Source organism: Chiloscyllium plagiosum, unplaced genomic scaffold (assembly GCF_037043375.1).
Source record: "Chiloscyllium plagiosum isolate Xiang-an unplaced genomic scaffold, Cpla_swu_hap1 HiC_scaffold_8, whole genome shotgun sequence".
NCBI lineage: Eukaryota > Metazoa > Chordata > Chondrichthyes > Orectolobiformes > Hemiscylliidae > Chiloscyllium > Chiloscyllium plagiosum.
The window spans coordinates 46,874,782-46,899,113 of NW_028270146.1; the positions used below are offsets into that span (position 1 = coordinate 46,874,782).

General features: G+C 38.5%; 1 protein-coding gene across 6 annotated transcripts in view; it reads left to right on the plus strand.

The window, feature by feature from the left end:
- tecpr2 (tectonin beta-propeller repeat containing 2) overlaps positions 1 to 24,332 on the plus strand; it is a 114,676-nt gene that overhangs the window by 55,355 nt on the left and 34,989 nt on the right. For all 6 annotated transcript variants that reach the window (XM_043697447.2, XM_087989782.1, XM_087989784.1 and 3 more), the window contains 5 exons: positions 4,515 to 4,695; positions 6,462 to 6,603; positions 11,431 to 11,671; positions 14,294 to 14,383; positions 18,462 to 18,695. In XM_043697447.2, coding sequence (XP_043553382.2) covers positions 4,515 to 4,695; positions 6,462 to 6,603; positions 11,431 to 11,671; positions 14,294 to 14,383; positions 18,462 to 18,695 — 888 coding nt within the window. The remainder of the gene's footprint in view (positions 1 to 4,514; positions 4,696 to 6,461; positions 6,604 to 11,430; positions 11,672 to 14,293; positions 14,384 to 18,461; positions 18,696 to 24,332) is intronic.

Consider the following 24,332-nt stretch of genomic DNA (forward strand, 5'->3'; position numbering starts at 1 on the left):
CTCACAATAGTTCTGCGAGATCTTTTACACGTACCTGAGCATCATCTCTTCCAAAAAATGGCACCTGTAACAGTGCAACCCAGGAGTGTCAGTCTTGATTATTATGCTCAAGTCGTGGAGTTGGACTCTAATCCGGAACATTGTGTTCATAAGGCAATGAGACTTGGAGCAGAAGTAGACCATTCAACCCATCAAGTCAATGCCATTCAATGAGATTTTTAATTTAATAATTCTCCACTCAACTTTGCTTCCTTTTCCATAACCCTTGGTTCCCTTACTAATTAAAAATCTATCTATATCAGCCTTAAATATCTTACAGCCAATCCTCAACAATTCCTTGTCATTAAAATCTTCCACAGATTGGCTACCCTTTGAGAAAAGAAATTCCTCCTCCTCTATGTCTTCAATTCGTCACTCCTCACTCTCTGAGAATATAGCTTCTCACAAGGGCAAATAAAGTCTTTGCATCTACCCTGTCAAGCCCTTAAGAACCTTTGTTTCAATAGGGTTGCCTGTCATTGTTTTAAACCACAATGTGCTGAACTCCCAACCCACTCAACACTTTTCCATAAAATCCCTAATAAGTCATTTTACTGTATCTTATAAAACCTGCCTCATTAACTACCAAATCCTCCTCTACAGCATATTTTGCTTCCAATTCCAGTTCCACTTTACTCCCCAGAACACCTTGTCATTTGAACAAAGAACCAGTAACCCTTGCAGCCATGCCATCTTTAAATGGCTTCTATGCACCCAGATGAACATTAGCGCTCCAAAGCTGCCCTGCTTGGTCAAGGATAGTTTCACAAGTTGTTAGAGACCTCCTAGATACCAAGACATCCATTTCCTTCCAACCCCCGAAAATATCATTCTTCATTCCACTGCAATTGTCAAAGTAATCCTGCTGCCAGTGTTGTTTATTGCACACCACTTCTAAACACTGGTCACAACAACATTTTTCTCTTTTTTTTTCTTGTTCATACCACCAGCATGTCTAGTACCGCCACATTGTAACAGCCAGCTACCACAGAAGCCATCTTTTTGACCTCTGAAGATCCTTAGATAAAGATACTGTTCACAGTATTCCAGGTGTGATCAGACTAGTGACATATAGTTACAGCAAGGTTTTCCTATTTTTATACTCCATTCCCTTTAAAATAAAGGCCAGCAATCCATTTGCCCTCCCTAATACCTGCTGAATTTGGATGCTATCTTTGCGTGATTCATGCATGAAGACCCCTAAATCAATTTATACTGCAGCTTTCTGCATTCTTTTTCTATTTAAAAAATATTCAGCTCATCAATTCTGCTTGCCAAAATCTATAACTTCAGATTTTCTCACATAGTATATCATCTACCGTACTTTTGTCTGCTCACAACCTGGCTGTATCCCTCCATAGATTCTTTGTGTCATCTACAAACTTGGTGATAGTACATTCACTTCCCTCATCCAAGTGATTCATAATGTATTATATTTAATTGGGGTAGCACTGATCCCTGTGGGATTCCACTAACGCAATTCTCTATCTTCTATTATTTAGCCAATCCTCTATCCATGCTAAATTGCTACTTCCATAGGCTATTATCATATTTTGTAACCTTATGTTATGAAACTGTGGGTGTACTGAACCTTTAAGAAAGTTAAAAGCTAGCAGAACTACCTGACAGCACCAGGTGTTCTGAACAGGATACAATGTAATCTTTTGGTCCAGCAGCTGGTGTAGCTGGTTGCCTGGAGACAAAAACAAAGTTGAATTAGGCCAGTTTAATTTATACCCCAAAAAAACCAAACTCCAATCAAGTTTGAATTTAGTATATTGACAATATTAAAATCCAATGACAATCCGGTGCTTTGGGGTATAAGTTGGGAAAAATTGAACAGTTGAGGGAGAACTGCCAAACCGGCAGCATGTACAGACTGCCCGAAACACAGCTCTCTTAAAGGCACATTTATCTATCAACGATCTGTGAAAGAACTCCTAAGAAGAAAATCTCCAGAGGAAGATACAAAGAGAAGATTCGATAGCTGCCTGGTTTTGAAATTTGTATTTTAGTAAATCTTAATCAGGGCCTTTATCAGACTAGTATTATCGATGGGGAAGGTAAAAGATAGTTTAGAGAAACGAGCTGTAAATAGTTATTAGTTAATTATTCTCTGTTATACTTTAAGAAATAAAGTTGTTACTTTTTACTTTAACTAGTTCTTAGTCTCACGAATTTTCACAGATTACCGCGCAGGTTAAATCTTTTCTGTGTTGCTGGTTTAAAATTAGCAGGCGGGATTTACCCCGTGTCGTAAAACGTATGAATGATGTCTTGTACAATATTTTTTGAAAATTCAAACATGTTAAAATGACTGCTTCCCCTTCATCTTTCCTGCTTGTTACTACCTCAACAATTATCTCCTCTAATAAATATGTCAGGCATTATTTCCCCATCCTGAAGCTGTGCTGACTCTGATTGGATTAATCGTTTCCAAATGCTCTACCATTATATCCTTTATAACAATCTTGAATATTTTTCCAATGTTAAGCTAACTGGCCTGTTGTTGCCTACTTCTCTCCTCTTGAATACAGGTGTTGCATTGGCAGTTTTCCAAACTGCTGTGACTTGCCCAGAATCTAAGGATTTTTGGAAGATTACTGCTAGTTCATTCATTATTTACGTAGCTACTTTCTTTTGTAACCTAGGATCCAACTAATCAGGTCTAGAGGAGCTTTAACCCCGTTAGTTTCTCTAGTACTATTTTTCTAGTGGTAATTTTTATATTTATTTCCTCCTGACCTTTTGCTGCTTGACTCTGTATCGCTCGAAGTCTTCTACCCTAAAGGCTGATGCAAAGTGTTTGTTTAACTCCTTTGCCATTTTCTGGTTCCCCATTGATTATTTCCCAACCTCATTCTCTAAGGGACCTATGTTCAATTTGGCCTATCCTTTTTTCAGATATTTAAAGGAGCTCTTATTGTATATTTTTGCATTAGATTTCCCTCAGTTTGTTTTCTCCTCCTTTCTTATTTTTTGTTTATCTTTTGTTGGCTTTTAAAACTTTTCCCATCTTGTAATTTAAATCTGAGAGTGCAGCAAGTGATCTGTAGCTATCCCCTAAAGCTACACTAACTCCCTTCTCTCACAGGAATTTAATTATTTAAAGATTCTAGTGCACAGTCTGCCTGGCTCTGTTGTATTACTTACAAAGGAAGATGGTTCTGATTGTGGAAGGTTCGTTCTCTCTACTCCAGTGCAGTTGTGCAAAAGTTCCACAGGGGAGTGACCTAGTTCGAACCATCTTCAGCTGTTTCATCAATGACCTTCACTCCGTCAGAAGGTGGGGATGTTTGCTAATTTTTCAGCACTGTTCTCGACTCCTCAGATGCTGAAGCACCAGGTCCAAATGCACCAAGACCTGGATAATACCAAGGCTTGGCTGACATGGCAAGTAACATTCGTGCTACACATGGCATATCCAGGCAATGGCTATTTCCAAAAAGAAAGACTCCAACCGTTGCCCCATGGCATTCAAAGGCATTACTATCAATGCATCCCACACTGTCAATATCCTAGGAGTGACCTTTGACCAGAATCTGAACTGGACTAACCATATAAATTCTATGATTACAAGAGCATTTCAGAGGCTGAGAATCCTGCTGTGAATTTCTGTCAGCCTGACTCTCCAAAGCCTGCCCAGTATCTACAAGGTACAAGTCAGAACTATGATGGAATATCCTCCACTTGCCTGGATGGATGCAGCTCCAAAACACTTGAGAATTTTATTACCATACAATCAAAGCAGCCAGCTTGATTGGCACCACATTCGCAAACATTCAATGCAGTGTAGCAGCAATGTATACCATCTACAAGATTCACTGCAGCGCCTTACCAAGATTCCTTCAACAGCACCTTTGAAACCCACAATTATTACTGTCTAGAAGGATAAGAGCAGCAGATACCTAAGAGTTTCACTCCGAACCACTTACCATCCTGACTTGGAAATATATCACTGCTCCATCATTGTCACTGAGGCAAAATTCTAGAACCCTCTTCCTAACAGCACTGTTGGTATGCCTATATCAAATGTACTGTTATAGTTCAAGAAGGCAGCTCACACCACCTTCTCAAGAGCAGTTAGGTACAGGCAATAAATGCTGGCTCAACCAGTAAAGCCTTCACCTCCTGAATGAATGAAAAGATATCCTTTATGCAATAAATTACTTCATAAGTTGTTACTGTATTTTGACTGTGGTTCTCTTTCTAATTTGGGGTGACACCTCAGAACAAAGGTTCATTAATTGACTCTTATGTACGATGGGTGACTAATTTAGCACCTTTAGATGTCTTAATGCAAGTTTGTTCCTCTTCTGTTCTCGCTTCATTTTCCTCTCATTTTTCCTGACTAAGCTGTTCATTTGTCTAATCTGAGATCTTCATTCTTTTCCTTTATGCATGTTTGTTTAACAAGCTGAGGTGAAGAATACAGTGGAATATAATTGTAATCAGCTTTGTTTCCCTATCTTGAGGTCTTAGTGCTGATCGACCTTGTGCGAGAGCAGTGAAGGTGGAATGCCCTTGTCCATTAGTGCAAATTACTTCCAGAAATAATGTGGTATGGGCATTGACGGAACAACGAACAACTCTCTTCAGGAATGGCATAAGCAGTTTTTGTCCAGAGGGTGAACACTGGATTTCTGATATTGTAAGGTAGACAAATTTATACTGATATGAAATGTTGTTCAGATCATTTAATTTTCAGTGTTTTCTGAAAATGTTTAGTTAATATCCATTTTCATTTTACTTTCGAGATTCTGATTTTCATACTGTAATTTCTAACCACATAATTGGAAACCATACTGTGGTATATGAAAAAAGTTGTAATTTGAACCAAAAATACTGTTTAACCTTCTGTTGGTACTTGTTTGGAATGTCAGAACTAAGCTTTATAAATAGGCCACATAAAATTATTGGCCCTGAATTTTCAACTGTATTGGTAGCCAGGTTTCCCATTCACACTGAAAAAGTTGCTGTAAATTCCATCCTCATTCCAATGGACTGCCTTAGAGCATTAATCGCCTTGAACTAGGCTTCCTGCTGTCATCTAAAGAGAATGTCCCAGCTTTGGGAGCTAACAGCCAGTCTGAGTGACTGGCAGCTCTCAGATCCACTACTAGGACTGCTTCAAGTACCAAAGGAGAGCCAAAAACTGCAGAACAGGTAAACTGGGTATATGGAAAGGGGAGTGGATTCTGGATGGACCTAAGATGGGGAAGCCTTAGTGTTAGGCAGTTGGAAACCCAGTAGGGGAGTGACACCCCTGTGGGGAGGGGCAACTTCATGGAATGGATATTCCTCAGATTAAAAATGCAGGCAAGTGAAGCAGACACTTACCTCTCCTCTTCCATTGTCACCAGGTCATGAGGTAAAATCACTAATTTATCATGACATAAAAACTATTAATGCTCTATTCTAGCTTTGTAAATATGAATGAAAATATTAAGCTGTGTTTAATCAAAAGGAACTACATTTTTAACAATTTACTAAGTGATAGTAGCTGCTAGGCAACTTTGACTATGAAGAGCTATTATCCTTCATTAATGCAGAATCCAGTCCCTTAAAATTTTAAAAATTGGAAATACCTTGTGAAGCTTCCTGTTTCATTAGCCCCCTCTGCCTGAAAGAAATCTACAGTTCACAGTTATATACCTTATATACTTTACAGTTATCACCTTTCGTTTGACTGATTGCTAGCTTCCTCACATTTAATTGCATTTTGTTTAAATTGTTTCATATAAAAGGGGTAGGTTTGAAATATTAGCTTTGTGTAGTTCACAAAGTATTAATATTTTAAAATGTAATTTAACATTAATAACTAGTACTTCACTGTGCTGCAGTACTACCAACAAATATTAAACAGAGTTGGGCTCTCCACTCATTTCAGTGCTTCAAGGGAATGTTAAGGATTCAGGACACTAATCAAAAAAGAACTGGTGCTCTGACCCACATCTTCCATCACAAAAGAAATGAATTGATCACTTCAATGCAGTGTTGTTAGCTCTTGCTGAATACAAAATTGAGGCTTGACCTGAAAAGTAGTTAATTTAGATAAAGCATTTTCAGATGTTAATTAGATGCTTTTTCTATGGAGTTGTCCAACTGATTTCGATAATCTATTTCTTTTAGCAAGTCGGTATAATGTAAACGACAAGGCAAGGTTTATTATTTTATTGCTGCAAGTGGTAATATTAAGGCATCTGGAACAACAGATTTGCCAAACCATGACAAAACATAAATACGTACAGAAAATTTGGGCATTTAAAACAGATTGTAACTATTGTTCACTTGCACTGATGCTGATGATTTTATATCCCTCATTATTATACTTCTTTCTCAAATAGACTTTGTAAATTTTCATTAGTTCTGCTGATCAAAAAAAAGGACTAAAGTATCTGGATTTTTCTCCCATTTTGTAGTGAAAAGCAGATGTTGGAGTTGGTGTGTATAGCATTGGGAGACCAGCAAACAGTCTGGGCTTTAGACACAAATGGCAACCTCTGGTTTCGCACTGGCATCTCTTCAAAGAAACCTCAAGGGGAAGATGAGCACTGGTGGCAGGTAAAACTTTAACTGTTCTCGTTGATTAATCTCTAAATGTTTATATTGGGTGTCAAAAATGCTGATCTAAACCTTGTGGCTAGTGGTTTTATAAATAATGTAGTGTGGAGCATTTACAGTGCACACATACAGACATGTTTTAAAAAGGCTGTTTTAAATGGCTTTAAGGTAGGCCATCTATGTAATAAATGTGGCTATAAATGGTAAGAATTTTAAGATCTGTGACCATCTTAAATAAGACTTCCTGTAAGGTGATTGCTGGGAGATATGCAACTTATATTAAATGTTCTACTGACAATTTCCACCATGAAAATAAGTCTGATGGAGTTTCTTAGTGTTAATGAATTTGATAGTGAGATATGTTTCTTTCATTTCTAGATATTCTAATCTGCGAAAATAGCAAACGTGAAATTTCATAACATTATTATCCACTATTGTTATGAAGCATTTGCTGAACTGACTTTGCACAGTTATATGCATTTGCACTTGTTGTAAAACTGGGTTGATCTCCATCCTTATTTTATTTACTATTAGAATTGCACTGTAAACATTTTAACAAGAGCTGTCAGTATTTCAGTGCACTAAAGAAATATTGTGGTTAGATATACTGTGTAGATTAAAGTCTTCCCCGCTTTGGCTTGATTTTACAGTCAGACCTTGAGGAAAGCTGCCCAGAAAAATCTAGTTATCCCTGAAGCATAGATTTCTGCTATTGTGATGTAACAGGCAGCAGACAGACTAAACTTCTTTGAGCCCACCTATCCATAATATTCACAGTTCTCAATATAATTCTGATTCTGGCACCAACTACAGTCAGTTCTTCTATAATGCAGTGGTTGCATTCTTGTGCAACCCCACATTATAGAAAAATCGCACTTTAGAAACAGCGCTTGAAGTGTTGACAATGTAATCATGTTACAGCCAATACAGGTTTTAAAAGTTTGCACAGTAGGAATAGCGTCCCCAATTCATCAATCATGAATTCATGTTGACGAAACGCGCACTACAACAACCTGTGCAGGGGATCACTGATATCCAACAATAATAATGTTATCAAGCAGACTAAGAGATCAGTCATATTTAAGAAATCTCAGACGACCAGAAAATAAAGTGCCCTGATTATGCTTCACTATTTGATCCTTTTATAGCAAGTGAAATGAAGATTATACAAATATTTATTACATTAACCCAGAAACTTACACAGAGAAAAATTTAGAAAAATATATTTTATTAAAAATTTATGAAATTCTCATCGTGGAGAAATAAGGTCCATTAATATAAGGCAAAACATAAAATTACTTTTTCAAGGTTGGAGATATCTTTATATGAACTGTCAATAATGAGTATGTGCCTACTAGCTGGTTCTGGTCAGTCACCTATTTAAATGAACAGAAACAGGGCAGCAATCTTTATATTTACTTAATGCTGGCTCCGGGGTCCAGCTTCAAGTTCTTCTTTTTCAATGAATGTGAATGATTGGCAGAGGAAACAGATATGCACAAATGACAGAATTTTTTAGAGTAACTAATAAACAAAAGTTTTTAACCTGATTTGGGAAACTGACCATTTTTATCGTCAGTAGGATATTTTGCCACATTATTTGGGTAATGTCCTGAAGATTAATTCCTGAAAACAGTAAGAAGATTAACAAACCCAGAGTTTAGCAGTAAAGAAACAGAGTTGTGGCTGAGTTAATAACCAATTTAAATATTGAGCAAAGAGGAAAACAGACTCCAAAGGACAACAAAATAGGCAGTGCAAAGGACCAGCCAGGACCAGCCAGTCCAACTCCCTGGACTGAGTCAGCGTGAGGAGCTGGAAGGGAATTCAAGAGCGGGGTAGCTGGTACGTTGACTGAGAAGACAATGGCATTATTGGTAGACTATTAATTCAGAAACTTGTGTAATACTCTGGGGAGCCAGCATTGAATCTCAACATGGTGGAGTTTGAATTTCAACAATAATCTGGAATTGAAAGTCAAAAGATAGCTGTTAAACCATTGTCAATTGTTGGAAAAACCCATCTAGTTCACTTGTATACACACCGTACAACCCCCCAAAAAAGATTTACTGATCCTTTCTGTCAACCCAGCAAATGCATAAGGCCAGGACCTGTGAACTTTCCCATAATTGTCCTGTAGGAGGAGCAAAAGCAACCCACTGCAAACTGTAGTGATGAAGGAATTGCCCAGAGATGTCCTTCGCTTTCCTTGACCGCATGCTTCACTCACTAAGTTGGCACTGGTTCTCATTGCAACACTGAAGACGGCTCTGAGATCTGGAGCCATGGACAGCCTGACTCATTTACATTGCATAAATTTCATCACAATATCTAAACATATTGTTTGTTGTTCAAAAGTGTAATTGCATGAAGATATTCCCTGATTTTGGTTGAGCTGACTGACGTGATGCTAAAAGACCGCCCAATCTTATCTTGACCCCTTGAGAAACTACGTAAATGTAATTAATTGCTCCACTCCAGGGAGTTGATGCAACCTCAATTTCATGAAACTCTGAAATGCAATTTGAATAAAACAAGAATCAGACCTGGCATTATTCCTTTCTTAGTGCTTCTGAGCATTAACACCTTGCATTATCACTAATGTTCTGATGGGTCTTTGATCCTCTTTTCTTCTCTATCTTACCCAGAAACTAATTAACTTAAAAATATGTGTTGTGTCTGAAATGTGACAGATCAGAATTTATCGATGATAAATGGAAAGAATAAGAAAGAAGGTAGCATTGAATCTCCCCTACATTGATTCAGCAGTAAAAACCAAAGGGAACATTTTAATTCCCTGCCAGAATTTTGTCAAATTTTCATTCAAAACAGTCTATTTGAAAGTCTCTGTCAGAGACCAAACTAGTATTTAACTGCTAGCTCTCATTTACATTCCACTTACCAGCTGCCTGTCTGAAAAGGGTATACACTTCAGGTAATTAGTCAGTCTGTGCTTACAAGAGCGATCATGCACTGAATTTTATGACATGCAACTCACTTCCTAAGTCCTCAAACATGTCCATCCACAAGGCGGAAGTCAGGAATGCGATGGATAGCTTTCTCTTTGACTTAATGAGTGCAGCTAAGAAGGTCAACACCATCCAGATCGAAGCAACCCATTTGATTGGCAACCCATACAACTCCTTCAACATTCACCTCCTTCAACAGCACACAGTGGCAGCAGTGTGTACCACCAATGAGATACACCACAATAACTCACCAAGCCTCCTTCAATACTTGCTAAACCTTTGCCCTCTACCACCGAAAATGATGAGAACAGCAGTCTCATGGAAACACAGCCACCTCCATGTGCCCCTCCAAGAAATGCTCTTTCCTGCTTTGGAAATAGATTGTCATTCCTTCATTATCACTAATTAAGATTCTGGAATTCTCTTTGTAACAGCATTATGGGTATCCCTACACCACATGGTCTGCAGTCATTCAAGAAGGTAGTTCACCACGATCTTCTCTAAGGCAATTATTGAAGGGCAATAAATGTTGGTCTAGTCGGCAAAGCAAAATGTCCCATGACTGAACTGTTTAAAAAAAATCTAGAAGGACAGGTGTAGCAGGCATATTACAACACCTTCATCTGCAATTCATAGAACATAGAACATAGAAGAATACAGCGCAGTACAGGCCCTTCGGCCCTCGATGTTGCGCCGATCCAAGCCCACCTAACCTACACTAGCCCACTATCCTCCATATGCCTATCCAATGCCCGCTTAAATGCCCATAATGAGGGAGAGTCCACCACTGCTACTGGCAGGGCATTCCATGAACTCACGACTCGCTGAGTAAAGAACCTACCCCTAACATCTGTCCTATACCTACCCCCCCCTTAATTTAAAGCTATGCCCCCTTGTAATAGCTGACTCCATACGAGGAAAAAGATTCTCACTGTCGACCCTATCTAAACCCCTAATCATCTTATACACCTCTATCAAGTCACCCCTAAACCTTCTTTTCTCCAATGAAAACAACCCCAAGTGCCTCAGCCTTTCCTCATACGATCTTTCTACCATACCAGGCAACATCCTGGTAAACCTCCTCTGCACCCGTTCCAGTGCCTCCACATCCTTCCTATAGTATGGCGACCAAAACTGCACACAATACTCCAGATGTGGCCGCACCAGCGTCTTATACAACTGCAACATGACCTCAGTACTCCGGAACTCAATTCCTCTACCAATAAAAGCCAGTATGCCATATGCCTTCTTCACCGCACTATTTACCTGGGTGGCAACTTCACCAAGTCACAACCATCCTGACTTGAAAGTGTATAGATGTTTAGAGGAATAAGCATTCATAGTTCTGTAGTACTGATTGTGTACATTAACAAATATTTTGTGTCTGTTGAATAAATTTTATTTTGATAAACTCATAATTGTGTTTAGTAAGAATACTGGTTAACAGAACTTCGTTTAAAACTTGATATAGACGATGTATTTAATTACTTATCTTACTAATTAGGAGAATTTTTTTAAATTTTGATTTGGATGTGAAGTGGTGGGACCAGAGCAATAATGCACTCTTCCAACCTTACTTAACGGCATCAAGTGTTAAAGTACTGGGGTGTTGAAATATACTCTGAATGCATTATATAATGTTTTTAGTTAAACTCTTCGTCTCGTGTATTATTGGTAGAAACTGGATATTAAATCTCTATTTATGGATTGGGGCACCATGAAATTGCTTTTTTGATACTTCGTTAAACAACTTTGTTATTTGAGTTCTTTCCTAGCAAAATGTACATTTCAAAAGTTGTTATTTTTAACAGAGAAATTTGGGTTCTTGTTCTTTTTTAAAAGGCATTTTGTATTGTAGGTGAGCGTTACAGATTATGTGGTCTTCGATCAGTGCAACATCTTCCAAACAATAATCCATGCAACACATACTGTTGCCACAGTTGCTCATGCTCCAGTAGAAAAAGTAGCAGACAAGCTGCGAGGTGCCTTATGGTCGCAACAGCCTCCATCTCAGCCAAGTCTCATCAGTGTTAACAGCAGTGGTGTGTGGATTACCTCAGGGAAAAATGAGTTGCACGTGGCAAAGGGAAATCTACTAGGTTTGTCATAATTTTGAATTGTAAATTAATTTTTTTATTGTTTCTCTATGATTTGTGGCCATATTTAAGAAAATAAAGTTTTGAATGTTGTCTTAAGTTTTATATTGTTGATCCTTTTGTTTCACTGACTTGGGCATCCGTCAAATTTCAGTGCGATGTATTTTTGTTAACTAATAGGACAGCAGTAACCTTTCTCTGGCTCAGCTAAGGTCAATTATGCAAGCTATTGGAAGGTGCACATCACTTCTGTGTAAACAGTACTGCAATTCGTTGTCACTGTTCTGAATTCTAACTTATCTACTGCTTCTCATCATAAAATATGGGATAAAAACATTTTTGTGCAATGCATGTCCTTTACTGAAGAGTTAATACCCACTGTTTTCTTTCTACAAGCTACATCAGAAAATATATCTGGAAAATAGTATTCAATTTATCTGGCATATCTAACTGTCTAGCAAAAGTATTGAGTAAAGTCAACCAGAGAAATCAATGCAATTTGACACTGTCTTAAATGTTTTAACAGTATCTGAGAATTAAAATGGAATGGTTGTTTTCTTCTAAACTCTTTGAAAAAGTTTTGAGTATCAGAAAATGCATCCTTGTTATTGAATGTGTAAATTAATTTATGTTTTGACTGTTACAACCAGCTGAGGAGGGGTACTTAGCTCCTCTCTTGCCAACTGACTCTTGATCGGTTGCAATAAGTATTTTTATTTCTTTTTTCGCATGCAGCTGTCACACTTCAACTAAAATGTAACTAACTAATCAAAATAAAGGAGACAAATTAATTTTAAGGCTTTCTTGAATGAAAAGAAAATGAAATTTTCTTCCAAAGTAGGGCTGTGGGAGTGTGAGGTGGAATGTCCATGGGGACAGGGTGGTAAAAGTAGTAGCAGTGCCAAGTTTTTAAAAGTGCTCAAAGTGTTAGATTTTAAACCTGGGTTCTGACTTTTAGCAGTTGTTTTGTTTCTTCAGCCATTGGCATAGTTTGGAAATCTTAAGCTGTCAGTGAATGTTATTGGTCCAAACTCCTTTTTTCACTGGGCACCAGAAAAACCAGAGCGAGAATGGCGGAGAGTCCATCTTCCAGTTCTCACTCACAAAACCATTTTAGTCTGGTCTCATCCTTAGCTGCCCAGAAGTAATTGGTGATATGGTCCATTTGTATATTCCTGAATATGCTCATTTTTTTTCCCAAAATTGCCTCTGCCAGCAGCCTTTCATCTCAATATGCAACTTCCTGCAAGTTGCAAATCAACCGGGAGATACAGATCTGAGATTCAGTACCATTTTATAACAATGTTAACTATGGTTTTGACTGGCATGTATTTATTGATTTCATGAGTTTGGTTCAAACTGGTCAGGTGATTACAGCAGCCATTTGGGTCCACGTTTGTGCCTGAAGGTATCAGATTTTAAGATAAGATGATGGAATGTCAATGTTGATAATCCATTTCACTACAATTTTAACAAATTTATAGCTGTTTCTTATTATAATGTTCCGTGTAGTCAGTAATTTTGTTCATTGTGATTATTGCATCGGATTAAAATACAGTAAAGCCCTGGTATTTGCAAGGGAATACATTCCCAGAAAAACCCTGAAGTAATACAACTGCAAATGGCACGCAAGTTTTATAATTAGAGTTAAGTAGATCAGTTCCCAAAATTTTGATATCAACAAACGTTTGTTTCTTTAAATAAAGATTATATTAATGGAGAACTTTAACAATTTCAAATATCAGTCTCAGCTGTAGGTTCAATGCAAACTTCTAATAAATGCCACGCCGATTGGATAACCTCACTTTGAACAGAAACAGTTAAGAGATTTGTTATTTTGTCCAAATGCAGTTTTAAAAAAAAAATCTAATGGAAAATTCTTATTTTCCTCATTCTCCCAGTTAATAGAAGCAATCTGATTCTGAATCACTGTGGGGATGAGGAGGCCAAAATAATTGTTCAGTCCCAGAATGCATGTTTTCAAATGAAGCGGACATTTTTGATATAAAATTAATTCACCTTAACAGAAAACGTTAGTTTTAGTTGGAAGGCAACAAATGATTGTAAGATTGAGACCAAGTGCGTCATGATCAACATTAGAGACTGAAGATTGAAATGTAGGTCATTTGTGATGTGATGTTGTATAGATTTGCAAATGACACTGTCCAAGGTGCAGTTATATGGTGTATTTTAGTCTGGGAGCAAAGATCAATTGGCGTTGCATCTGACAAAAAAAAAGTCATTTTTTTTATCATGACATGTCTCATTAAATCTTGTGGGTGTAGTGTATCCTGTGACAACTGTGGTTAAGCGAACATTAATGATGTAATGGAGTACAGTGCACAGAATGCTTCGCACAGTGAAGCGAATCCTCAAATGATAGACTTTGTTGTGTTTGATCTCTGTATTAATTTAGACTGTGAGGCAATTAAAGTGGGAATGTTCTAAACTCTATTTTTGAGGTGTTAATAATCATAACTAAAGAATATGTTATCGTCCAGTACTTACCCTTAAGCGGAGCTGCTATGTCAACATATTTTTACTTTTGTCTGTTAACACTGTGAGCTGAGTTTAACCTCTCCATGTTAGTAAGCTATTAAAATATTATTCTGTTTACTTCTATAGCAACATATTGGAAGACAATTGTACCTCGAGGAACTGTATCAGCTACAAAATGGGCTTTTGTCCTGGCTTCCATGTCTCCTACTAAAAAAGGTTAGTCTCTGCCACATGTAACTGTGTTAATAGTTCTTGCACTTGCATCTACTTTATATTGTAACTTTCACAGAGGCAAAAGCAACTTCTTGGCTATATTGGGTTCAAGAGCATAAGACTGCTTCTGTGTTCCACAGCTTGCCAAGTAGTTCCAGAATTCCCTTAATGTGTCTGAATACGTAGAACCTATCGAATCCCTAGAGTGTGGAAACAGACCATTTGGCCCAACAAGTCCACACCGACCCTCCGAAGAGTAACCCACCCAGACCCATTTCCCCTACCACTCTATGTTTATGCCTGACTAATGCACCCAACCCACACATCCCCAAACACGCTAGGCAATTTAACATGGCCAATTTACCTAACCTGCACACCTTTGGATTGTGGGAGGAAAACAGTGCACCTGGAGGCAACCCATGCAGACATGATGAGGGCATGCAAACTCCACACTGACAACCGCCCGAGGCTGGAATTGAACCCAGGTCCCTAGTGCTGTGATGCAGCAGTGCTGACCACTGAGCCACTGTGCCGCCCTAAGTGCTGACTTGCTTACAAGCGTAGTTACTGAGACAAGAAAAAGCTTAGAAAGGGAAAAATAGAAAGTTGAAAGGACAAAAATCTTGAAATGCACAGATCTGTTACTATCTGTAAGGAGTAAAGATGGGTTATCATTTTTTATGCAGGTTCTTCATCAGAATTGGCAAGTCACCACCCTCTTTAAAGGATGCAGCAGAAATTTGGAAGGCGAAGGGGACAAATTAAATGACAGTGGGTTTAATTCTGAGCTCTTGAGTTCAATTCCAGATCAGAATAATGAATGAATAGCTGCTTTAACTGCTGGCCATGTTTACTCATGGGATGTTAGGCCTCTCTCACTGTGCCTGCATTAATTGTTAGTCCATAATTGCCCTTAAACTAAGTTTCATACTGGGCTATTATAGATGGAAGATAAGAGTCAGCTACATTGCAGTGGGTTTAGAGTCATGTATGCCAGACCAGATATGGAAAGTAGGTTTCCTTCCCCAAAGGACATTAATGAAATAAATGGGGTATTTATAACTGTGGACAATATATACATGTTTGCCATTTTACCAGCTGTTAATTTTAGATTTTTGCTGAATTCTAATTTCAGCATCTGCCATAGGAATGGGACTTATATTTCCGCAATCTTCTTCAGGGATTCTGGATTATTAGCCTAGTGACATTACCCCTATGCCTACCGTGTCCCCAATAATTTCTTTGAGACGTTTTCACAGTTTAATATAACTGAGTGATTTTTAAGCCATCTCCGAGGGCAGTTGAGAGTCAATTGCTGTGCATTTATAGTTGCATGTAGGTCAACTTCCTCCCCTAATGGACATTAGTGTTTTTACCCATTAGTGAACTAGATGTGCTGTTTTAGGATAGCTGACAGTGCTTTTGTCATTAAACTTCTAATGCAATTTTTACAATTTCTAGTTTCACTTTCTGCCAATGGTGGAATTCAAACATCAGACTCAGACTATAGCCTGGGTTTCTGGATTATGCAACAATACCACTGGGCATCATTTCACTTGAAATGTAATCATTTCTCTTTGACTTGGCTTAACATATAAACAATGGCCTGAAATTGCTACCACTTGGCTATGTCATTTGCAAGCCAAAAGAGGTTTCTATGAGAAGTAGGAAAAAAGATCTCACACTGATCTGAGAATGGGGCTTTTTTGAGAGTTGGCGCTAAGACAGTGTAAAAGTTGGTAATTTTTCTTGGATCGTTGGAAAAATTAGATAGAAACCATGTTGGAGATGTTTGTGCATGATTTCAGCTACATGCTGTTTTTTTCTAATACGGAGACTTCTTTCCCCAGCCCCAACACTGAAGTAAAAGAAAATGATAGTTGGGAGTAGGAAACAAAAGTGAGGCTGCAGGGAAACCATAGTTACTGTAACTGTTATGAGAATAAAGTTATTAAGTAACTCAGTTTATTGTAAGATTTTCAAAAGTAAGAAAAGGGTAAACAAAGGCCTGGATAACGTTAAATAACCATCACAGTTGCGAAAGAACTAACTCCCCTTAGGTGTCCTACATTCTTATGGATCCTGTCAATTTACATAAAATGATACATCATAGACACGAGAACATCATACAATTTGCTATCATTTATGAATAGTTTAGCACCAGTGGATGTAAAACCGATCCCTGAAGAGGTTCACCAAATTTGCAAATGACAGCGGTGTAGTCCAACTTCCCAGGTGGTGTTTAGGACTGACAAAAATATATTTTTTAAATCATCAGAGAATTTACCATTAGTTCCATGAACCTCAAGTTTTCTTGAATATTTGAGTAACGTAACTCCATCATTTAGCTGTTATCTATAAAACTGGTAACTTCAAAGCTTTCCAAAACATGATTTATTGCTTCTAAAATCAAGAGTTAAAGCAGGTCATACAATTGCTGACACAAAATATTTTCATTTCCTCAAAAAATCTTTGCATTCTATCAGTATTTATAAGCACTTCTAACTAGTGCTACAGAAAGGAAAGATTTTGTACCTGCATAAAACTTAATGTAAATTGAAGGTACCAGATAGAATGAAAACCTGAGTACACTTTCCCATGGAGCTTTCTCCTAGGCAGCATATGGAATGATTGGCTAAATGCAGGAGTTAAGAATCTGAATTAGCAGTCCCTTGTCGACACAAGTGTGCTACAGCATGCATTAGGCTGCAAAACCTATTGCCTTTCAGTGCCCTTCTCTTATTCCTTTAAAGTTTTACCACTGGAATAAAGAGACTTGGTGTACAGGTCAGTCATAGAGTCATAGAGATGTGCAGCATGGAAACAGACCCTTCGATTCAACCCGTCCATGCCGACCAGATATCCCAACCCAATCTAATCCCACCTGCCAGCACCTGGCCCATATCTTTCCAAACCCTTCCTATTCATATACCCATCCAAATGCCTTTTAAATGTTGCAGTTGTACCAGCTTCCACCACATCCTCTGGCAGCTCATTCCATACACATACCACCCTCTGCATGAAAATGTTGCGCCTTAGGTCTCTTTTATATCTTTCCCCTCTCACCCTAAACCTATGCCCTCTAGTTCTGGACTCCCCGACCCCAGGGAAAAGACTTTGCCTATTTACCCTATCCATGTCCCTCACGAATTTGTAAACCTCTATAAGGTCACCCTTCAGCCTTTGATGCTCCAGGGAAAACAGCCCCAGCCTGTTCAGTCTTCCCCTACAGCTTAAATCCTCCAACCCTGGCAACATCCTTGTAAAACTTTCCTGAACCCTTTCAAGTTTCACAATATCTTTCCGATAGGAAGGAGACCAGAATTGCACGCAATATTCCAACAGTGGCCTAACCAATATCCTGTACAGCCGCAACATGACCTCCCAACTCCTGTACTCAATACTCTGACCAATAAAGGCAAGCATATCAAACGCCTTCTTCACTATCCTATCTACCTGCGACAAAGCTTTCAAGGAGCTATGAACCTGAACTCCAAGGTCTCTTTGTTCAGCAACACTCCCTCGGACCTTTACCATTAAGTGTATAGGTCCTGCTAAGATTTGCTTTCTCAAAATGCAGCACCTCGCATTTATCTGAATTAAACTCCATCTGCCACTTCTCATGATCTAATAAATGATGGATTAAGCTCAGCGGGTTGAATGACTGATTCCTGTTGCTATACTTTTAAAAGCTATTTTCTTTCTTAGAATTAACTCTGCCCCTCTGTTGTTCTAATGGCTGTGATGAGAATTATTAACCTGCTGTATTGCAGCATTTAGTCTTTTCGTATTAAAAATTATTACATTCTAAAGTAACATGACAAAAAACAATTAACTTTTAAAATGTTTGTTTCAAAATAATTTGTGTTACACAAACAAATTATAGTTTCTGAAAAGACTGCTAAATTATGGCCTGTTTCTTCCTTTACTATTTGTCTTGATAGGTCCATTTGTTTTACAACCTCCTTCTATGGAAATCTCCCAGGTGACTTTTTGTCTGCATCTGAGCTTATTGGAAATTTGGTTAATTTGCTATCGAAATAATGAACATTAGTTTCCTCTGTCATTTTATCTTCCAAAGGAAGCTTTCTGTGGCTGGGACAAAGCAACAAGGACCTCTTCTGCATCAGTGACCAAAATCCTGAGTTTCGCCCCTCAACTGTACAGTTACCTCCTGATGTAGAGATGGTGCAGATTTCTGCTAGCCATGACGCAGTCTGGGGCCTGGACTTGCAGGGCAATATTCACATTAGGACATTGTCAGAAAACTGCCCAAGTGGGATGCACTGGACCAAACTGGATCTTACACAGTTAGGTAAGGTTTTTGTTTTAAATACCATCATGTTACAAGAAGCTCTTTATTTTCTGAACAGTGCACATACGTTGGCTATGTCCAAATGTATTTACTCCATCTTTCTCCTATCTGCACATTCAGTACGTTGAGAAGATGTTTCTACTCTTTACGTCGATGTTTTTCTAGTTTTTCTGAAACTGTTGAGTCATATCAAGCTCAAGACATTGCCTTCACCCCCACTCACTGTGTGAGTCCAGTTGACTGTGTGGCCTGCCTTGGGCCAGGATTTGGGATGTCTGCTCAGTGCTGAGTAGGACTTTGGAGTAGGAGAGGAAGAATATAGTTGTCATAGTCCAGTTAGTAACGACAACGGAGGAAGTTCTACATAGAGTGTATGCGGAGCTAAGTACAAAATTATGAAGCAGCATATTAAAGGTCATAATATTTGCATTATTACCTGAACCATATGCAAATTGACACAGTCATAGATGTCATAGAAACATAAAGAACAGAAACAAAGCCTTTGGTCCAAACTGTCCGTGCTGACCAGATATCCTAAATTAATCTAGTTACATTTACCAGCATTTGGCTCATACCGCTCCAAACCCTTCCTATTCATATACCCATCTAGATGTCTTTTAACTGTTGTAATTGTACCAACCTCCACCACTTCCTCTGGCAGCAAATTCCATACATGTACCATCCTTTGTGTGAAAATGTTGCCCCTTAGGTCTCTTTTATATCATTCCCCTCTCACCCTAAACCTATGCCCTCTAGTTCTGGACTGCCCCACCCCAGGGAAAAGATCTTGTCTATTTACCCTATCCATGCCCTACATGATTTTATAAACCTCTATGAAGTCACAACTCAGACTCCGATGCTCCAGGGAAAATAACCCCCACATATTCAGCCTCTCCCTATAGCTCAAACTGTCCATCCCTGGCAACATTCTTGTAAATCTTCTCTGAACCCTTTCTAGTTTCACAATATTCTTCCTATAGCAGAGAGACCAGAATTGAATGCAATAAGCAATGTCCTGTACAGGTGCAACATGACCTCCCAACTCCTGTACTCAATGTACTGACCAATAAAGGCAAGCATACCAAACACCACCTCCACTGTCCTATCAACCTGCAACTCCACTGTCAAGGAACTATGAACTTGCACTCTAAGGTGTCTTTGTTCGGTAATACTCCCCAGGACCTTACCATTAAATATATAAGTCCTGCCCTGATTGGCCTCTCCAAAATGCAGCATTACCCATTTATCCAAATTAAACCCCATCTGCCACTCCCCAGCCTATGGCCCATCTGATCAAGATCCTGTTGTACCCTGAGGTAACCTCCTTTGATGTTCACTACACCTCCAATTTTGGTGCTATCTGCAAACTTACTATACTATGTTCGCATCCAAATCATTTCTATAAATGATGAAAAACATTGGACCCAGCACCGATCCTTGTGGCACACTGCTCGTCACAGGACTCCAGTCTGAAAAACAACCCTCCTTCACCACCCTCTGTCTTCTACCTTTGAGCCAGTTCTATCTCCAAATGCCTACTTCTTTCTGTATTTCTAACCTTGCTAACCAGCCTCCCATGAAGAACTTTGTCGAATGCCTTATTGAAGTCCATATAGATCACGTCCACTGCTCTGTCTTCATCAATCCTCTTTGTTACTTTTTCAAAAAACTCAATCAAGTTATAGGGCAAATTGGGGAATTGAGTCGGGTTGGAAGACTGTTAGTTAATGAGGTAAATTAGATTAAAGGATACATCAATTGAGATGCTGTGGCAGGCACTTGAGGGGTATTTTAAAATATGCAGAATAGATATTAGGAGCATCGGATTCTGGTTTGTGGGGCATTGGCACCTGTGCTGGGAAAGTGAGGTCTCAGCCAATGAGATAGTCTTGTGCTGGGCCAGTATTCTTGCCACCCATAAGACTATGGAAGTAGCGATGGGGCAAGAGGTGAAATTTGGAAAGATGTGATCTATCAAAGAGCAGATCCAAGGCCAAAGAGAAAGTTATTTATAAGGGACGAGGTAAACCAACCACGATGGGGAGGGAAGTAATGTGTGAATCTCAGAGTAATGCGTCAGATAAGATGAGAATTTGCAAAGAGTAAAAGTAGAGGCAGTGTATCATTACACACACAGCATTGAAAGCAAAACAAATTAACTGAGAGCACAAGTGGAAATGAAATGAATAAATATGATCTGATAGCCATCTCAGAGATATGGCTGCAGCATGACATGGATTAAGATCTCAGTATTGAAGGGTACAGGAAATATAAGAAACTAAGAAAAGGTGGTTCTGTTAGTTCATGATGGAATTAGCATAACGGAAAGGGATGACCTGTGTTCAGGAAAGCAGGATATGGAAGTAGTTTGGCTAGAAATCAGAAATGATAAAGGCAAGGATTAACTTGTGTGAGTGGTGCACAAGACCACCTAATAGTAACCATATGGTAGGGTGGAGCACAAAGGAAAAAATAGTGAGAGTTTAGCAGAAAAACATCATGATAATTATGGAGATGTTAATTGATACATGGACTGGAAAATTCAAAGATATCTTGGTGAGTTTTTGGAATATCATTAGGATAGTTTCTTAAGGCAGCATGATCTCAAGTTGACCTGAGAGTAGACTATTTTGCATTGAGAGAGGATTAGTTAATGATCTTATAGTGAAGGCACCTCTAAGTAGCAGTGGCTATAATATAGTTGAATTTTATGTTCAGTTTGTAGATAAGAGGTGTGGGTTTGAAACTATTCTTTAAAACTTAACTAAGGAGAATAAAAGATCTTAAAAGCAGAACAATGAGGTAGGTTGGCAAGTTAGGTTAAAAAATACATCAATCAAAATGCTGTGGCAGGCACATGAGGGGTATTTTAAAATACACACGAATAGATATTATACACCTGAGTAAGAAATATTTCAAGGGACAGACCAACTATCTGTTAGTAACTAGAAATTGTCAAACATAGCACCAAATGAAGGAAAATCATTTAATTTTGCAAAGACAAGTGGCAAGTCAAAAGATTAGACAGAATATTAAACAAAAAACACAAACAGACCAAAAAATAATTAGAAGGCAAAGCTATCCAGAATTATAACAGTCATTCAATGAAAATAGTTAACAAAATGAACGTTCTATGAAAAGTGAGATGGATAATTAATAAGGAAACTTGGAGAATTGGCAGATAAGTGGAATGGGTATTTTGCATCAGCCTTTACGATCGAAGATATCAGGAATAGTGTTAAATCAAGAAGTAGAAGGGAAGGGGGGAAGGACCTCAGGAAAATCACAATCACCATAGAAGCAGTATTGAGTAAATTGTTGGAGCTGTAGACTGACAAGTGCCTGGATTCTGATGACTTTCATCCTAGGCTGTTAAAATAAGTGATTACTGAGATAGTTGATGTATTGGTTTTAAGTTTTCAAAGTTTCCTTGTTTCAGGATGGTCCCATTAGATGGAAGATTGTGAGTCCATCTCCTTTATTCAACGGGAAGGGAAGGAAGAGAAAGCAGGAAACTTAAAGTTAATGAAATTAACATCTGTCATCGACAAAATGTTAGAAACTATTAAAAAAGGCTACAGCAGTACACTTGGATATGTTAAAGGTAATGAGGTAGAGACAACATAGTTTGTGCAAGTGAAGTTTTGTTTGACCAGTCTTTTGGAGTTCTTTGAGGAGCTAAAACCTACTGTTGATAAAGAGGAACTAATGGATGTGACGTGCTTTGATTTCCGGAAGGCATTTGATAAGGTACTGCATCAAGGCTATTGCAGAAAATAAAATCTCAAAATGTAGGGAGTGACATATATTAGGATGGCTAGAAGATTGGCTAACAGGAAGCAGAGTAGACATAAATGGGTCGTTTTAAGTTAAGCAAGATGTAAAGAATGGTGTAACACAAGGATCAGTGCTGGAATCTGAACTGTTTTCAATTTATACTTACATGAAGAGACAGAAGGTGTGGTTGCCAAATTTGCTGATGAAGCAAAGGTAGATAGCAAAATAAATTGTGAAAAGGATACAAGGAGGTTAAAAAAAAATAGCGGTAGGTTAGGTGAGTGAACAAATGTATGGAATATGGAGTATAATGTATGAAAATGTGAACTTGTCCATTTTGGCAGGGAGAATAATGAAACAGCATATTATCTAAGTGGTGAGAGATTGCAAAACTCTGAGATGCATAAGGATTTGGGTGGCCTCTTGCATGAATGACAAAAGTTGAAACTTTATTGCTGGAACAGCACAGCAGGTCAGGCAGCATCCAGGGAACAGGAGATTCGATGTTTCGGGCACAGGCCCTTCTTCAGGAAAGGACCTTTCCTGAAGAAGGGCCTGTGCCCGAAACGTCGAATCTCCTGTTCCCTGGATGCTGCCTGACCTGCTGTGCTGTTCCAGCAATAAAGTTTCAACTTTGATCTCCAGCATCTGCAGACCTCACTTTCTCCATGAATGACAAAAGTAAGGTACAACAAGTAATTCGGAAAACTAATAGAATGTAATAATTTTTTGAGAGAGAAATTGATTTCAAAAGTAGAGAGGTTAGCTTCAGTTAGACAGAGCACTGATGTGACCATGTCTGGAGTACTGAGTACAGTATTGATTACCTTATTCAAGGAAGGATTTACATACATTGGAGGCAGTTCAGGGAAGATGTATCAAACTGATAGTTGGAATGAGTGGGTTGTCTTATGAGGATAAGTTGGACAAGCTAGGCTTGCATTTGAGTTTAGCAGAGTAATAGGTGACATTATTGTAACACGAGAGAAGTCTTGGCATGGTAGATGTGGAGAGAAAGCTTTACAAATGTCAGTGTTACAAAATAAATGTCATCCATTTAAAACTGAGAAGAGATTTTTTTCTCAGAGGATTTTGAGTCTTTGGAACTCTTCCTGAAAAGATGTTGGGTTCATAGATCTTGAATGTTTTTAAGCCAAAGGTAGCCAGGTTCTTATTGGGCAAGTGGGTGAAAGGTTATTAGAGATTAGTGTAAATGTGGATTTGAGTTTACAATTAAATGAGCCATGATGTTATTGAGTGGTGGAACAGAGTTGAATTTAACATTCAATTTCAGAGGCAGGAACTTGAGTCAGAAGCAACACTGCTAAGCTTGAATAGGGTTTTACAAAGGAATGAGGGCAGACTTAGGTGCAGTGGATTGTGAAAGGAGCTTAGCAGCAACGATAGTTCAGGAACAATAGCAGATATTGAAAAAACAAATCCGTTAAATGGCCTGTTCCTCTAGTTTGTATGTTCTGTCCTGTAGATGGTGGACAGGTATAGGAGAGGGAGCAGGTTAATTACTTATGGGATTCCTAGCCTCTAACCTGCTATTGTAGTCACAGTATTTAGATCACTAATCCAATTCATTTTGTGGTCAATGGTAACTTTAAGGATGTTGATTTTGGAGGACTCGGCAATCATAGTGTATTAAATAGATTTGTTGGATATGGTAATTGCTTAGCATTTGTAAAGCACAATTTTTATATGCCGTTTGTCAACCCAAGCCTGGATACTGTCCAGGCCTTGCTTCGCTCTGGCATGGAATTAAGAGGGTAATGATGACACTGAAATTACTGTCAATTGTCAGAAAACGACCTTAGCCTTTGCCAATGCCCTGGAAGGAACCCATGAAGGAAG